This window comes from Mixophyes fleayi, chromosome 4 (genome assembly GCF_038048845.1).
Source record: "Mixophyes fleayi isolate aMixFle1 chromosome 4, aMixFle1.hap1, whole genome shotgun sequence".
Taxonomy (NCBI): Eukaryota; Metazoa; Chordata; class Amphibia; order Anura; family Limnodynastidae; genus Mixophyes; species Mixophyes fleayi.
Window position 1 is genome coordinate 51,212,584 of NC_134405.1, and position 19,142 is coordinate 51,231,725.

The 19,142-nt window shown below is 40.4% G+C and overlaps 1 protein-coding gene across 3 annotated transcripts; it reads right to left on the reverse strand.

Moving 5' to 3' along the window:
* Window positions 1-673: 673 nt before the first annotated feature.
* PCP2 (Purkinje cell protein 2) lies at window positions 674-17,856 on the reverse strand. 3 transcript variants are annotated; one of them, XM_075206982.1, is made up of 4 exons: window positions 17,662-17,852; window positions 10,256-10,382; window positions 7,602-7,762; window positions 674-1,382 (listed from the first exon to the last, which is right to left on the reverse strand). In XM_075206982.1, the coding sequence occupies exons 1-4, from the start codon at window positions 17,737-17,739 to the stop codon at window positions 1,236-1,238; spliced, it is 513 nt and encodes a 170-aa protein (XP_075063083.1). In that variant the 5' UTR covers window positions 17,740-17,852; the 3' UTR covers window positions 674-1,235. The 3 variants fall into 3 exon arrangements, with proteins under 3 accessions (XP_075063083.1, XP_075063084.1, XP_075063085.1); XM_075206983.1 differs by having other exon boundaries at window positions 10,268-10,382; window positions 17,662-17,846; XM_075206984.1 differs by lacking the exon at window positions 674-1,382 and adding an exon at window positions 2,274-2,407 and having other exon boundaries at window positions 17,662-17,856.
* Between the last annotated feature and the right edge of the window lie 1,286 nt (window positions 17,857-19,142).

The window sequence follows — 19,142 nt, forward strand, 5'->3', positions numbered from 1 at the left end:
ATGTGATATGTCTTCAGTGTGCATTATGGGCATGATTTAGCCTTGGTCATAAGTCCATTTGTGCCAGATAAAAATGCAACTTTCATCACTGTAATCATATTTATTGCATTTATTTTGAGTATATAGTCTCTTATGCTAGCGTCCACTTGCGTCTGGAGAGCGTATCTGACGCTTACAGTTTAGGGGCATTCATGTGTAAGTGCAGTACAGTAAACTGTGCCCCTTAAAGATGTGTCTGATTTTAGGAGGTGCATCTATGTATGTACCATAGGTCGGGTGCAAGTTACCAAGTGGATGATGATGGCGGCTCCAACCTTGTGCCCAATGCATGTATAAGAATTGGGCAACTTAAACTACAGCAGCAGAAATGTAAATGCACAGACACAATAGTCACATTTTCACATTAAACTCTAAATCGGGCCTCATATGTACAGTGTGTGTGTAATACAGAGGCAGATCCCGGCACAGGTCACACTTGCCTTTGGCATGAAAGGCATGTTGAGACGTTTTGTTCCACAAGAGATGGAGAGCCCCAGGTTAGCTAAAGGCTGGTCTACGGTTTCTGAAAGAGGACTTGTTATTAGGATGGCAAATTTTATTTTTATTAACTAGATACAGTTAGAAATGTAATGTAGGAAAAATGTTTCCTTCCCGCTTGGTTATGCGTGGTCCAGCATACTGTACCTATCTCTGATGGTGTGTGGTGCTGAGGGATGATGTACAGCAGGAGGCAGTCACTGGAGTCATAGAGTTTTGCCCAGTAAGTGATTACAATACTAGTCAGACTAATTTGCATGCTAGTCCCTTTACTGCCTACAGCCTCTCCCAGGCAAATGGAAGCGGAACATTTGTTCTGTATTAAGTTTCTAACTGTTCTTTTAAAGAATAATGATTGGTGTAACAGTGTTCTCCAGTGGTGCCAGCCTACCGTGAGCTGAGCTGAATCCTTACTGCTTTTTTTTCATTGTGAGGTTCTCAACCTAGTTCCTGTTTCCAAATTAATGGAACATATGTCAGTGTTTCTCAAATCCAGTCCTAAGGGACAACTAACAGTACATTTTACTACTGTCTGAGACATTTTAACAGATCCACAGGTGATATTATTTCACTTGGGATCCTAATCTGGAATACATGCACTGTTAGCAGCCTCTGAGGATGGGGACACTGACATATATGATTTGGTTTATGACAGTTGCGTGCAAGTTTAAAGCTGAGATCGGCTGTGCAGATGGCCTCTAGGACTTCTGGTTTCGCCCCCCTGGGCTCTTCAGATGTTTCTCAAGATGCCGACTGTGGACTTGATTGATGAAGCTGAAATAATCATCCCCAGAGGAAAAAGGGGCAACCATCTGAGATCCAGGAACTGCAGGGACTTCGGCGTCCTGGGGAGAGAGGGAACTAGTGGCAGTGACAGATGGACAAGACTGACACCAGGAGACAGCGAAAACCTTTCATAACAGTGTTGGTTTCCTGATAGAGGCCAGTGGTGGTCTTCACAGAACCATTTGATAGTCCTGAACTCAATAGAGGAACTTATTGGAAATACCATAGTGCCTATTGAATGATATAATCTCTCAACGTAATAATACCCTTAATATGTAACTGTCGTCTACACACAACTATTTTGTGGGCAGAATCAATAAAACTTGAAATTGCAACCTATCACAGAGGCTCAATTAGATTCAAGTGAAATGTTCACAAATAAGTGATATCCCTAGTTCCTACTATAGTGCCTCATGCTTCATTGATGTCTCTATCATCTACTGAACTTTCAGTGATGTCTCTAGTTCCTTGTGAATTTATAGACTGCATCTCTAGAATATTGGTTCAACCGACAAAATGGCTGCCTCCGTTGTGTGGAGTTACACCTTCCCCGTGGTATGACATTTAGAATGTTCTGGAACCTTTACTTCTTTACATAAGGTCACATTTACTCAGTGATAAACTACTGGAGAAGGGCCTTTGATTTGATCAGTTAATGTACATCTCTCTGTATGTCTCTTGTTTGTAAAAATACACTTTTTTCTAGAGCTTTCTTCCTGTCATTTAAAATCTTTTGTTCACAAAGCTCAACTGTATACCTCCCAACAGTCGAGACTTTTGGCGGCCAAAATGGCGTAGCCTCCTTAAAAAGAGACATTGGCTCATAGGGAAATAGCTATGTCATGTGCGGATCTGGGAATTGGTCGATAGAAGTGTGGACTGATTTGTCCCAATGTCTGTAAATCACTGTAATTGAGCCACAAATTTAGAAGATCCAGAAAATATTTATTTAGTAGGAAAACAAACTACTGAACTGGGGTAGATACTGCAGCCCTATCCTCGGGCTTCTTATAATACTCAGAAAAACATCTTAAGACATCTGGACAATTCATATCTTCTTCCCAGAAGTGGACATTGAGGAAATCTAATTGAAGAGAGTGGTTATGATTTGATTTGAATGGAGACATAAATGATACAACATGATAAATTACATATAATATCTGTGAGTATAATGATCAAATAATCAAAACATAATGGAAAAATTTAAATCTCATATTTCTGAAGATAAAGGAGTTGTTGATGCCTTACATGTATTGTATTTAGTACAGTTCTAAGTGGTTAGCACTTCTGCCTCACAGCGCTGGGATCATGAGTTCAATTCCCGACCATGGCCTTATCTGTGTGGAGTTTGTATGTTCTCCCTATGTTTGCATGGGTTTCCTCCGGGTGCTCCGGTTTCCTGCCACACTCCAAAAACATACTAGTAGGTTAATTGGCTGCTATTAAAATTGACCTTAGTATCTGTCTGTGTGTGTCTATATTAGGGAATTTAGACTGTAAGCTCCAATGGGGCAGGGACTGATGTGAATGAGTTCTCTGTACAGCGCTGCAGAATTAGTGGTGCTATATAAATAAATGGTGATGATTATATGTATTGCTAATGAAAAGGTTAACCATCAGCTCAGACGCATAGTGGGCCAGATGCAGAGTTGGCTGCCCGTAAAAATAAAGTATTTACGCCCATCTTCTGAGTAACAGGTATCGTGCTTTGCTCAGGAAAAGATGCTGAAGGTTTGTGAAAGAAAACAGGTCTGAACAAAGCACATCCTATTGTCAGATTTGGACCTCTTCTCTCATCAATGTCAACCATCAGCGCTGCCTTTAATTAATGTGTTACATTTTATATGCAATACCTCAATGCAGAGGATATCATGCACGCTCCTGTGTAGGTGTTATATTATGCTAAACCAAGCAAGTGTAACCCTGTTGGATGTAACAGATAAGCAGCTGATACATTTCAACATGTCATTAATGTCTTCGTGTTTGCACCATGTTCACCCCTTCTGCTCAAGATGAGATCTTGCTTTAGAGACTTTGCACCTAATCTGACGCAAAGTTGCTACAATGTGGAAGCCAAACAAAAGGGGCAGTTACCCTGGATAACATCACTCTGCCTACTAGTAATGGATGGAAGTCTCTATCTCAGCCCCATTGTGTCCAAGGTAGACAAGAAACACTACTTTAAAAGTGGAAGGTCTCCCCTTTCAAGTGTGATCCAAATGTTTCCCAAATTATCCAACAAAGTGGCTCCCAATGCATTGGGTCAGCATCCAATATAGTTATTGGCCCCAATTGTACAGCGCTACGGAATTTGCTGGCGCTATATAAATAAATGATTATGATGATGATTGGCTAACTGGGGAAACAGTGTAGGAGCAAATAGCGAAACTTTCTGTTTGTGAGCTGCTGGAAAAATGCCAGTGGTACATTGCTGGTGGCAAACCTGTAGTTGCTAGTGATAAAAGCAACATATGTACACCTATAATAAACCACACTAACTATTAGAGGTGTGTTGATGTGCGTACACATGTGTTTGTGTTGGTGTGTGTGTGTAACCACTAATCCACCTGAACTAGGTGACTGCACCAATAATGGGTCATTAATTGGGAAGAGTCTTAATTTCGTCTTGGTCTTTGGAAGTACTTAGGATGTTTCAGATTAGGCTTTAGTATTGTATACTTTAAATTTGTAGATGTTTTGGGGACAGATTTGCTTTATTTGGGTTTTTATTTTTAGTTGAAGTTTTATGACGGATGTATGTACTTACAGCAGCATGCCAGGGTCCCTTTTCATGAATATTGGCTGGTATGCAATATATTGAAATGTGTATAAGGACACAATCCACATATATTTCTGACAACAATCCAATACAGTGGTAACAAAACAATTAAACAACAAATATATCAGTACAACATTACAGGTGCAACAGAGAGGAAGGTGCTATAGTATGCAATGAGGTTACAATGTGATGATAACATAATACAGACAAACACTGTCAGAAGAACAATATGATATAGTCATTAGATGACAAATATGTGACACATCCATAGCACGATAGCAAAATATCTGATTGCAAACTTCAAAACATGGGCAAATCACTGATAATACGTCAAAGCTCTGCACTATGACAGTACAGCAATAAAGTATCATGGGTACAGACTATATTATTATATTAATATAATTATCTTGTGAGATGACAGAAGTTAATTTGATTATTAAGATGGGACACTGGAGGACTAAGATGTAAGATGTAACACAATTCATATATACACATATGAACAAATATACACAACTCCCATGTCTCTCCAAGGTTCCGGATACACGGCCTACTCTCCTCTCACACACTTCCTTTCCTCACATACCCTGCTGGACCTGCTTCAGTCGGGCAATCATTACCAACTGTCCACAGAGACCGCACTAACAAAGGCATTGATCTAATCACTGCTAAATCTATAGGCCTCTTCTAATTCTTCTGGACCTCTTTGCTGCATGTGAAACGATGGACCACTCACTTTTCATACAAATGCTGTGTTCCCTGGGTCTTCAGGACACTGGCTCCCATCCTACTTATCAAACCACTTCTTCAGTGCGTTTACCCGGTCCACCTCCTCTCCTCTTCCTCTACCAGTTACCACAAGGCTCGATCCTCTGCTGTTCTCTATCTACACCACTTGTCTTGAAAAACTAATAAGCTCCTTTGGATTTCCGTATCTCCTCTATGCTAATGGCATCCCAATTTATCTATCCTCTCCGCATCACTCACCATCTGTGCTGGCCCATGTTACTAAATGTTATTCTGCCATTTCAACTTGAAAGTCCGCTCACCACCTCAAACTCAATCTGTCAAAAACAGAGGCACTAATCTTCCCACCAGTCAACTGAATCTACCTACATACCTAACATATTCTAACATATTGGCTTAGTGGTTAGCACTTCTGCCTCACAGCACTGGGGTCATGAGTTCAATTCCCGACCATGGCCTTATCTGTGAGGAGTTTGTATGTTCTCCCCGTGTTTGCATGGGTTTCCTCCGGTTTCCTCCCACACTCCAAAAACATACTGGTAGGTTAATTGGCTGCTAACAAATTGACCATAGTCTGTGTGTGTTAGGGAATTTAGACTGTAAGCTCCAATGGGGCAGGGACCGATGTGAGTGAGTTCTCTGTGCAGTGCTGCGGAATTAGTGGCGCTATATAAATAAATGGTAATAATAATAAATAATATTCTGTTGATAACATGACTATAAACTCTATGGGGTATATTTACTATATGGCTTTTCTGACAAACTGACAATTCTCGTTGGTCTCCCATCATTTTTTAAAATGGGAATTTTTTTTAGAGACAAAGGCCATTGGGATTTGTCTTTACTACAATTGTCGTTTTAAGAGAATGATGTCAAACCGCTGAGAATCAGTTGGTTTGTTGGAACCGCCGTGCAATAAATATACCCCTACGACTCAGAACTGTCCTCTGTTCTCTTCATCCAATCTGTATCTATATCCTGCTAAATACATCTAAGAAATATTTCTAGAACATGCACATATCTTACACATGACAATGCAAAACATTCATTCATGTACTTATAATCTACCGCATTGACTATTGCAACCTTTTCTCTGATCTTCCCCTAACCTGAATTTCACACCTCCAAACCAACATTGCTCAGTATTTGTACCTACTGCAATCTGGTTAGACGTCTATGCAATATGTGACTATGCATTTTATTTTTCTACGTTTGTTTCCCCTTGAAGGCATATAAAAAGTCTACACACCCTTATTGAAATTGCAGGTGTTTCTTATGTAAATGAATCATGTCAGACCTTTATCCCCCTTATGTGACATTGCAACCAACAAAATTCAAGTGAAAACAAATAGATAATTTTTAGAGAAAAAAACTACAATACCTCATTGCATAAGTCTGCATACCCATTTGTAATGGGGCTATAGCTGTGCTCAGAGTTAACCAAATCACATTCAAAATGATGTTTAAAGGTTAATCGCATACACCTGCCAGCAAATAGATAATTTTTAGAGAAAAGAACTACAATACCTCGTTGCATAAGTCTGCATACCCATTTGTAATGGGGCTATAGCTGTGCTCAGAGTTAACCAAATCACATTCAAAATGATGTTTAAAGGTTAATCGCATACACCTGCCAGCAATTACAGTGATTGTGATTGACCTCAAATAAAGATGAGCTGTTCCTTGCAGTTTTCTTGGTTGCTTCCAAGTTAGATAGATCTGGTCCACAAGGAAGTTTCAAACATCTATGGGTTTATGGGATCTCGTTGTTGAAAGGTACCAAACAGGAGAGGGGTATAAAATAATTTCAAAGGCATTACATGTACCGTGGAAAATTTGGCACAACTGGACATTGCCAAAATCAGGTCATCCACCCAAACATGATGACAGGACAAGGAGAAAACTCATCATGGAGGCTACCAAGAGGCTTACGGGAAAATTAAAGGAGCTACAGGAATTTCTGGCCACTCTCTGCATGTGACAATCGCTCGTGTTCTGCAAAAGTCATGGCTATGGGACAGGGGGGCAAGATGGAAGCCTCACAAAAAAGAGCAGACAAGCCCATCTAAATGATGCAAAACATACATCAATTACCCCAAACCATGTTGGGAAATGTTTTATGGTCTGATGAGACCAAGGATGAACTTTTTGGCCTCAATTCTTAAAGATATATTTGGCAAAAAGACAACACAGCTCATCACCCAAACAACACTGTACCTATTGTGAAGCATGGTGGAGGCAGTATGATGCCTTAGCGCTGCACCCCTTTAGCAAAGACAGGGGTTCTAGTCAGGAGGGCATAATGAATAGCCCCAAATATCAAGATATTTTGTCAAGAAACCTCCTGGCCTCTGTCAGAGTTGAAGGTGAAGAGGAATTTCACCTTCCAAAACCATAACAATTCCAATGATTTATGTATGGTTTTGAGTGTATTCTGTAATCTGCTGTTATAAGTGACAAACTTCTATGTGGTGAATACTGCAACTGGTAGTCGTCTAATAAATACTGATGACACATTACATACCCACCTAACAGTGACTGGGGTGCTGTAGGTGAACCTGAGGGGACTGACTGGCAGTTAATTCATAGGCATGATTAGTGCTGGGACACACAGAGAGAGGTATACACCCTGGCAGAGAGGTATACCCCCTGGCAGAGAGGTATACCCCCTGGCAGAGAGGTATACCCCCTGGCAGAGAGAGTGGTACATTTAGACAGATGCAGTATAATAGTGGCTTCTGTTCCAGTTACTCACCTTCAGGCCCCCGTTGTCATGCGACTCCCTGCGGGTGGGCATGGTATCTGGGAACCCTGCCGACTGAGTGAAATCTGCTCTCTGATCGTCCAATCTCCGGCTTTGTGACTGTGCCAACATATCCATCAAAAGATTCATCTCCGGTGGTGGGGTGACTGGAGCTGTGGGGGTCAGATACCTATTGTCATTGTGTTAGCCATGTAAGTATTGTACAGGTAATAACCACAATAAAGGAAACACCACTTTAAAAAGTTATTATAGGCAGTTGGAACATCATGAGTCGTCAGAGAAGGATGAGTGTTGGTATAGAAGCTATAAATTCCTGGGTCTGTATTGGAGCGATAAGGTTCCCTTTCATGACTTCATGTGGTGGTAGAATGTGGTGTATCAGGCATCATTCTAGAACTTCCTTCCTTCCTCTGTTCAGTATGTCTATCCTTAAGACTTCCAAGAGACTGAGCCACTGTGAGTGGTCTTCAGCCAAACATCCCCAACAAATACCCTAATGAGATCTTTCTCTTGTAATCAACATATTGGGCAGCTTGGCCTGCCCAGCACATTTATAAATGGCTATAAGCTTGATGGGATATTAATTGCTTCATTGGCTCAGTAGTTATTATTATTATCTTTTATTTGTTAGGCGCCACAAGGTTTCCGCAGCGCCGCAACTTGTACATGGGGGTGAGTAATCACCCCCATGTACAAGCTCCTGCAATATTATTTTGTATCAATTTTTTACTTGTGTTTCCTTTTATTTTGGTAGTTACCTATAAAACTAGTGCATGTTCATTGTTACAGTATTACTGTTGCTCTAGAAACAACAATACATGTGATTATAAGAAAGTGCATTAATGTATTTAAATAGCTAAACCTTAATGGTTAATATCACCTTTTCCAAAATGTTTACCAGAGACATAAATAAACCATAGAGCCATGAGCACCCCCACCCCCAACACTACAGGCCTAAAGCCAAATAACCATATGTAACAATATTTTTGCTCTGGAACATCCCTGATAATTTTCAATCCTCCGTCCTGGAGGACAGGATTTCAGGGGGCCCAAAAGTTATGTAGATAGTCAGCTCTGCCTCCATCATCTACCCACCCTACCGGTGATCAGAGTCAGAGCACTGATAATGTACTCCATTTGTGCTCTCCAATGTAGTATAGGGTAACTTGGAGCTAAAGCAGATGGACCCGTCTAGACTTCCCCTTACGCTTCTAAGAAGTTTTTCCTGTGACTGTGGAGAACTGTATGTAGCAAACATTATGGGTCTGATTCATTGAGGAGCGTAACTTGCAATATGTTGGTGTAATGTGCACAATTACTCTGCGCATTCCCAGAACCAGACCATATGCTTGATCGTAAAATTTGGAAAGCTTCACTGTACATATTACACCCTAAACTGATAGGTACAGTATTATGAATTTTTATATACTGTGTAGATATCCACTCATACACGTCATATACTGTACTCATTACATATTATATTCTTTCTCCCATAACATTGTGAATATTCCAGAGGAAAGCTCATGAAGACATGTGTTGCGTTGCAGAACACAATAATTATTACACCTAGTAATTGCTTGGATTAGATACATAAATATATATGAATCGCTCTCTGCTGTGTGATGCTGTTGCCATCCGCCAGTGTATGTAATGTTCACATACAATATTGTACCTTTTCTGATTGAGGTATAAATGACTGATCTCCAGAAGAGTGAGTCAGGAATCTCTACAGAGGACCACACCTGCTGACCCGTCTCTCTCCCGTTGTTTCAGAAAAGTCTTTGGAACATGTATTTACTGGGATTTCCAGCACAGACTCTTTAGACGCTTATACCAGTTTGACAACCTACTACGTTAAGGCTTTATCTCTTAAGTAATCATTAATTCCCATGTCTGTGGTTTAGTTCATCATCATCATCAACATTTATTTATATAGCGCCAGCAAATTCCGTAGCGCTTTACAATTGGGAACAAACATTAATAAGACAATACTGGGTAATACATACAGACAGAGAGGTAAGAGAACCCTGCTTGCAAGCTTACAATCTATAGGACAATGGGAGTTAGAGACACAAGGGCATGTGCTACATCATATTGCACAATGGACCAGCTAGAATGCAAAGGTAAAGGTATTGAGTGGACTGTGTCTGTGGCAATGTTGGTCTGAGGGTTGTTGTCTTGCGTTAGCAGTGTAGAGGATGGCAATAAGGTAATCTAGGGAAATTAAGATGGTGGTTGAGGAATATCATAACCTTGTCTGAAGAGGTGGGTTTTCAGTGAACGCTTGAAGGTTTGAAGACTAGAGGAAAGTCTTATTGTGCGTGGGAGGGAATTCCACAAAGTGGGTGCAGCCCGGAAAAAATCCTGTAACCGAGAATGGGAGGATGTGATGAGAGTGGAAGAGAGACGTAGATCTTGTGCAGAACGGAGGTGTCGAGTAGGGAGATATTTCGAGACAAGTGAGGAAATGTATGTCGGTGGAATTTTGTTGATGGTCTTGTATGTTAGTAGAAGAATTTTAGATTGGATTCGTAAATATACAGGCAGCCAATGTAGAGACTGACAGAGTGGCTCAGCAGAATAATTCAAGTGAAGATAAAACACTGATAACAGCATCACAGATATGATCACCATAAGTAACTCACAGCTGCTCTTACCATCTTGCTCCCCTTTGCTGTGCACGATCTGGATGCTACATCTCTGCTCATCTATCCTTGTTCCTTGGACGTGGGTGAGGAGGTTGAAAAAACCTTCCTGTTCCTGAGTGATTTCCTGCAATAGGACAGCAATAGAGACTTGAGAGAGCATAGATACACACATGGCTGCAGTAATAGGCTATTAACGGGGAATATAGACTTAGGCCGCAGTAACCCTGCAGGATATTTCTGATTATTTCCTCTCCTTGCAGTGAAAACTACTGATTGTTTATATGGGCTAGTAATAGTATTGGCTTCAGTTACGGTCTGGCCAGGAACAGCCCAGGGTACCTGATTCTGTGTGTGTGTGAGGGATGGGGGGTGAGTAGTATCATCATCATCATTATCGTTTTATTTATATAGCGCCAACATATTCCGTAGCGCTTTACAATTGGGGACAAACACAGTAATAAACAAACTGGGTAAAACAGACAAAGAGGTGAAAGGGTCCTTCTCGCAAGTTTACCATCTATGGGACAACGGGAGCTGGATACATGAGGTTAAGTCTACATATTTCATAATGGTTCAGCCAGATTGTATAGGTAAAATACAGAAAGGGATTTGTATGTTATATGATCCAGCTACACAGCAATGTTTGTCAGAGGGTGGTAATAGGGTAATCTAGTGAGGTTAAGGGGGTGGTTGAGGAATATTATAAGCATGTCTACGGAGGTGGCTTTTCAGAGAACGCTTGACAGTTTGTAGACCAGAGGAAAGTCTTGTGGTGCGAGAGAGGGAATTCCATAGAGTGGGTGCAGCCCGAAAAAAGTACTTTAACTGGAAATGCGACCATGTAATGAGAGTGGATGAGAGACGCAGATCTTGTGCAGAACGGAGGTGTTCAGTTGGGAGATATTTTGAGAGAGATGTATGTTGAAGCAGCTTTGTTGATAGCTTTGTAGGTTAGTAAAAGTATTTTATATTGGATTTGGTAATAAACAGACAACCAGTGTAGAGACATATAGGGGGGTATTCAATTGTTAGCGAGACGGGTGAAAATCCCGCGCTCTAAAAATATTACCGTTAATACGGTAATTACTCGCTGAAATCCAGCGAGTAAATTACCGTATTAACGGTATTTACGCGCAAATTACCGTATTAACGGTAATATTTTTTCGAGCGCAGGATTTTCACCCGTCTCGCTAGCAATTGAATACCCCCCATATAGTGATTTAGCAGAGGAATAACGATTTGCAATGAAAATCAATTTAGCAAAATAGATTTTAGAGGTTTGAGTCTCTTTTGAGGAAGATCAGTAAAGAGGGAATTGCAATAGTCAATGTGGGAGATGATAAGTACATAAATTAAGAGTTTTTGCAGTGTCTTGTGTAAGATAAGTGCATATTCTGGAAATGTTTTCTAGATGTATGTAACATGATTTAGATCTAAAATCGATGTGGGGAACAAAGGACAGTTCTGAGTCAAGGATCACACCTAGACAGCGAGCTTGAGGGGTGGGGTTTAAGGTCATATTGTCAACAGAAATACAAATGACAGGTATGCTCTTGTTGGTGGATGGGACTATTATTAATTCTGTTTAAGAAAGATTGAGTTTGAGTTGGCAAGAAGACATCCAAGATGAAATGGCAGAAAGACAGTCAGTAACACAGGACAACACAGATGTCGAGCGATCAGGAGAGGATAGAAAAATTTGGGTATCATCCGCATAGAGATGATACTGAAATCCAGAGGAGCTTATTAGTTTTCCAAGATAGTTTGTATAGATAGAGAACAGCAGAGGACCTAGGACTCCTGCCATATTTCACTGCCACTCATGTGGACCAGGTATGTGTCATTACATAGGAATCAATATATCACTTGCTGGATCTATTTACAGGTGGTATATTGTTGTTGACTTCCATTTGGAACACAATGTGAGTTTTCCATTCTTCTAAATGAGCCCTGGGTGTGTGAGTAACATAATCGTAGTCTTGGTTCATCTCCTTCCAAACATCTGCATTATATTTCATCTGGCATTTTCCTGCCCAACTTTTCAATTGTCTAAATTCTTTTGTAGCGAGATACTATTATCTTCTGTGTTAATAAGTCTACGTACATCTGGAGATATGGACATCTTACATTCTGGGCCACCTACAACTCTCTGTTTTCTTAACTTATGTACCAAATGTTTATGTGTAACAGTATCAAAAGCACTAGAGAAATAGGCATATATCACATCCAATGCACTACCAAGATACCGGTTTGCAAGATACCTCCTCAGGAAAACGAAATCAGATTGGTTGGCATGACCGATCCCTAATGAACCTATTATCTTCGTTTATTTGTAGGACTCTCTGCAGTGCCAGACAGTGGGCACAACACAGCATGCGTACATACAAGGTCATCAAAGAGCTGTGGATGTGAGCACACAGAGTAACGTGGACCCTGTCTGAGAGTAGTATCAGATGGGAGTGAGATAGGCCATAATAAGTAGGTAGGTTGTGAAAGAGCATTTGGGAGAGAGTTTGGCCGCATAAGTTAGGAAGTTCCGTAAGTGGTTATAATCATAGACAAATCATAGTCAAAGCGCAAGTCAGAGACAGACCTAAGAGTGCTTGAAGGAGAGTACATTGAGACAAGGTTTGAGGGGGAGCTGTTGTGGGGGTTTTATATGTGAGGATGGATAGTTTAAATTGGATCCTGGAGGTTATGGGAGCCTGCGTGTTGATTAGCAGGGTGGTCACATCGATGTAGATTGGCAAAAGAGGAAGATCAGTCTTGTCACATCATTTAGGATGGTTTGAAGAGTCGATAGACAGGTGAGAGGAAGGAGGTTGTAGTGGTCAAGGTGGGAGATGATGAGAGAATGGATAAGAGTTTGGTAGTGTCTAGGGTGAGCAATAGGTATTCTCGGCCATTGTTTCGAAGGAGGAGTTGACAGGAAAAGGAGGAAGTTTGGATGTTAGGGCAGAGTCAAGCATGACACCAAGGCAGTGTTCTTGGGGACTTAAAAGATGTTGATGTTGTTGATGGTGAGAGAAATTTGAGATGGGTCGGTGACACTAGGAGGGAAAATGATGATCTCAGTTTTGGAAATCTTGAGCTTCATGTAGTTTTGGGACATTCATGTGAAGCTGCAGAAAGACAATTGGACGCACAAGATAGTAGATAATTGAATCGGTCATGTGGATAGCGGTAGATTTGAGTGTCGTCAGCGGAGTGTTATCAGCGTGGTACTGAAGTCCAAAGGAGTAAATTAGTTCATCATAAATAGATGTGTAAATTTAGAGACGCAGAGGGCCCAAAATAGAGCCTTGTAGGACCCCAACAGAGCAGAGGAGAGAATGAGCTACAAGTAGAGACATGGACAGGATGTAAGAAATGTAGGAGCAAAACCTGGAGAGAACTGGGCTGCATAATCCAGTGGAGTTAAGAGTGTACAGAAGAGGGTGATTGACAGGGTCAAAATTGGCAGAGAGGTCATGGAGTGTGAGTATGGAGAGTGCGTGAAGTGTTGTACAGTAGCTACTCAAGTAGCTTGGAATTATAGGGAAGTAGAAAAATGGGATGGTTGTTGGAAAGAGAGGCAGTTGGTGTGTTGAGTTTAGTTTCTATAATATATTTGTGAATAGCATATCCTAACATAATAACATAATAGTATATCATTATCTGTGAGGAGTTTGTATGTTCTCCCCGTGTTTGCATGGGTTTCCTCCGGGTGCTCCGGTTTCCTCCCACACTCAAAAAACATACAGGTAGGTTAATTGACTGCTAACAAATTGACTCTAGTCTGTGTGTATGTCTGTGTGTATGTTAGGGAATTTAGACTGTAAGCCCCAATGGGGCAGAGACTGATGTGAGTGAGTTCTCTGTACAGCGCTGCGGAATTAGTGGCGCTATATAAATAAATGGTGATGATGATGATGATGATGATGAACATATTTTCTGAATCCCTGAGATCTGATTTTATTCCTTTTATAATCATTGGTACCACATCTTCTTTATGCCAGTCGTAAGCACTGGCCTGCTATTAAGGAGACTATAAATATAAGAAACAGTAGTCTATCTATCACTGAACCTCTTTAGCACACGTTGAGTGGATGCCCTTTGGGACCAGGTGATTTCTCTCTCTTAATCTTCGTGAAATGTATCTGTGCTTTATCCCGAGTTAGGTTACCTACACATTTTCTTTTTAAGTGCAATTTGTAACACATGTTAAAATGCAAATAAAAACCCACGTGTTTGATATGAGTTTGATATGTGTCTAGATGTAAGATTTCAGCTGAATGTAAGTTTTCAACAGCGCTGACAAGCAACACACAAGAATTGCACCTAATTACCAGGAGTTCAAAATAACGCACTAGAGCGCAATGCACGTTAAACACATATAAAAACTGAAATATGTCCGGTATAATTTGGGGAAAAAAATAATGTTCAATAATGTATCAAACATGTTGACACATTATTCAAAAATTTTCTATTTGACGTCTGTGCTTTTATTTGAGAGGGCTCCATCCACTCCTGTTACCTGTTAAGCTAAGTTTTTCTGAAATTCATGTTCCCCAACAAAACATCTACTTAAAAGAGAGGTCACATGTTATCATGTCATTATCACTGTCTCCTGTACTCAGATGTAATTTACCATCTCATAGATAATACCAAGTATAATAGTGTCCACTGCCCAGTTAGTTTTTCACAAAATAAACAATACACAATAATATATCTAACCCTAATAACGCTACATTTTAATTTTTCTGAGATATCCTCCCTGCCACAAGGTAGGTCAACAATGGGATTTTATATAGAGACAAATCCATCCTCCATGTATATCTTCCTATCCTTCCTAAACATGATATACCATTAACAAATATACAGACTAGTTATCAAAACTAAACTTATACAAGAAAACAGTTTAGAGATTGAGCCGATAGGAGTCAAGTAAGTCAGAGATTCCCATTGTCTCCATCTCCCATTGGTTGTCACACAGGGCTTGATTCATGCTTGGACATAGCGGATCTTGTGTGATTCTGCACTGCGAATGCTCAGAAACGGGCTTATGCCAATGAACGCAATTGACACTTGCAACTTGAGAGGTGGAATGTGCAGGGGAGGACTGACAAATTTTAGCCTGGGGGGGGAAGACTTGACTCAGCAGCCTATTAGGAACATTTTACAGAAAAAAAATTCAGGTGGCCCAATGACCCAGCCCAAGGTAGCCCACTATGGGACCGGCCCAGGGGGCAGATGCCCTCCTGGCACTTACCCCAGCGAGCCCCTGGGAATGGGGGAGGGAAGGGGCAGACTAACGCAGGCAATTTACAGTAAGGGTGTTCAAGTCCCGTGTTTGTTGTACATACGCTCGGTTTCACCTATATCATTTGCACTCACTACAGGGTGTGTAGATACCTACTGATAGTTATGACCGACACTGCATAGTCTTTGTATTAAAAGGTACACGTATGTGTGCCACTAGCCAGCACAGAACATGTGAATGCAACTAAGATAAACTATAAGAACACATTGTATGTACAGTACGCATTGTAATCTTTATGTATGCAATTAATATAAAAAAAATGTTTGAAAATAAATATTTATATAAATGATTATACTGTTAACAGTTGTTATTTTAAATATTTATAAAACAAAAGTTTTGAGTTCTGATGTGAACTTTTATTACACATTTTCTTGTGCGTATACTGCAGTCTGTTCTGTCTACGTACAGCGTGTACTATTTAATCAAAGCATATTTACACCCCAGGGTAAATGTATGAAAATGTTGATTATTTTAAAGGCAAACTTGCCTTTACAAGCCATCGTCGCTTTCCCCTGCAAAGTCGCCGCTTTCCGGCGATTTGCAGAAATCGACGTTTCATACATTTACCCCCAGATACAAACTGAAATGCATCTTGAGATCCGCGTGGATTTGAGTATGGTCGAAACTACACACACGTTCAGTGCCCTTCTTTAAAACGCCACTTATGTGCAAGTTGCAATGTAAAGGTGAACATCCTTTCCAAACCTTCCTGTGAAATGTTGCCCATAATTCAATTAACTAATTGTTCAAAGCAATTTGCTGTTTTGTTCCAAAAAAAAGCTCAGAACTTTGATAGCTCCCAGATCCCTGACCTGTTACTTCTGAGGTCCTGTGTTATAGGTAGATAGAGCCAGGGCCCTGCCCTCAGACCACATGGACACTCTCCCAGGTCATGCCCCTTTTTTGATGCAAAGCAGTAACAATTGGGTAGCCTGGGAGTTTTGGGTAACAACAGGAATGTTCCCTGAACCTGGACAAACTAATCATAGTAAATGGGGTTTGTGATAATTACACCTGTACTAAGGCCCCATCATGTTTAACCATTTAACCATCTCATTGTTTTTAACACTCCCGTGAGATATCGTTTGGTGAGACCATAAAGCCCCCCACAATCCCTCATACTACTTCCATGGCACTTTCCAGATTTGCTGACTCTTAAAAATTTTTTTACTGACACTTTTATAACAAACTCTCAAATCCGTCTGTGTGGGTTATTGCAGTCTAGTTTTTACTGGCCGCTATTTATTTCTCACTGATGAAGGGCTGTTTCTCCGGGGTGTCAGACGGCCCGATCCTAGATTCTCATCTCACCTTCTGGCCTCTTAACGTTCCTCTCAACACCTTCCAAAGTGCTCGGGTAACCGGCTATGCTCAGCAATAAATGTTTACATGAGCAAGCGCAGGACAACAAGGATCTCCTGCACGTCTTCCTGTAGCCAGTGACTGACACATTTACTGACAGTCAGTAAAACACACTGCACCCCTTCCGTTAATTTTTACCAATCAGTAGTACATATTTTAGGAAAATAAGACTATTTCCAGTAAAATATATACAAATAAAACAGAATAATACAAAACCTTATACTTATATAACACATTTGGCACATATTGGTTAGTAAAGGAGATATATATATATATATATATATATATATATATAGGAGCAATATATGATTAAATATATTTTTCCTTAATCTATTTGCTTTAATAAAAAAGAGAAAAACACTACAATCCAGTTGCAGAGTTGACTAAGATAATGAGCACACAGTTGCTCTGTTTGTAAATCACACATTAGCTATCCAGTGTAACTGACCAGTTTATTATTAAACTTTTTGCCCCAGTGTCCAGAATTCTTACAGTATCTATGAGCGAAGTTCTCCATACAGTTTATCACTTCTATACATTTCCTTATTGTGTTCTACTGCAAAAGTGCATCTACTTCTATCAGTAACTAAACAACATCCTAATAAATAATAAAAACATAAAACAGTATAAACAATTCCACCTATAGAGATACAGCATGAATCCAAAGACCTAAATAAAAGAGACGCTTATGTGCATCCATCATCTCCAAGCCCTTATGCGTTCTAAACCCCCCTCTCACCGCAGGCCCCGATGATTCCGGCTCCGCTATAGAGTCTTCTCTGGCCTGGTCCTCCTCGGCTCCTTCTACAGGATCCATTCCCAGTGCCCCGTTCTCTGCTCCAGGCGAGCAGATAGCTGTGTGCCCATCTCAGCTGTGCAGCCCTATAAAATGCCCAGTGGGGTCATCCTGCCCTCCCTCCTCTTGTGCAGATCATTAAATCATCTCATAATAAAGGAGGTACCATCTGCAGAAAGGAGCTGGTTAATCCCCCATTAAGATTATCTGGGATAATTGTTAGTGGAACAGAGGGTATATGTGTCTCTGTGTGTTTACAGGGATGCCAGTACATTGTCACCCAGTGCGTGTACATCTATATACATATCTGTTTGCACAAAGGATTGTGTATGTATATCTACATGTATGAGCATGTAGGGGTGTCATGTGACAGCCTGGACCAATCTATATTCAGGGAATTCTGGGCCATGTGGAAGAGTTTAGGAAGAAACATGATGACATTAGTTTCTCAGGGTTCCATCCTAACTTAAACCATAGGAGAATTCTATTCTCATTCTTGTAATCTCAGCTATCCACGGTGCTGGAACATTGCTTGGATGGACACACGATGTACCTAGACGTAAGCTCGGATTGTGTTCTGTGAATTAACTGACACTTTCTAGGTCTATTTAAGCACCCAGTGTATTTTTTGTCTCAGTGAAGTTTTGTGCGTGCAACTTTTAAATGGGCAAGACCAGAACCAGCCTGTATAGCCAGATACATGGAACACTGTCACTATATAGTAGAGATGGTCACTGACCCCCGTGTTTTGGTTTTGGATCTGGATTACATTCGTGTTTAGATTTTGGTTTTGGCAAAACCGCCCTTGCATTTTTTCGTTTTGGTTTTGTTTAGTTTTGTTTTGCTATTTTTGTAAAAAATTAATTTTTTTTGGTCTAAAATAACCTAATTTAGTGCTCCACCTGTTTCTTGGATAAGTGAGGTAATTTTAAAGCTAATAAATTATGAAAAAAACAGTTTAATCCCTGGTAGGCCTTCCTTAATTTTAACACTTGCCTGCAAATTATACAGACAAACCTGGTTGTCTTCCTCTCCATCTTTGACTATTGGCAATGTAGCCATTGTCTTTGGGTGTATATTACACTCTCCACTTGTAGTTAAATATAAAAAAAATCAGCCTGCATTGACTGTACGTTAAATAGAAATGGACAAAGGCAGTTTGGTGTCAGTCTGTATAGGCACCCCCTCTACTTGTAGTTAAATAGAAAAAAATCAGCCTGCATAGACTGTACGGTAAATAGAAATGCACAAATGTAGTTTTGTGACTGTCAGTATCAGCCCCCCCCCTCCACTTGTAGTTAAATAGAAAAGAAGATGGCCTGCATAGACTGTACAATATAAATAGAAATGGACAAAGGCAGTTTGGTTTCTGTCTCTATAGGCCCCCCTCCACTTGTACTTAAATAGAAAACAAGCAGCCTGCA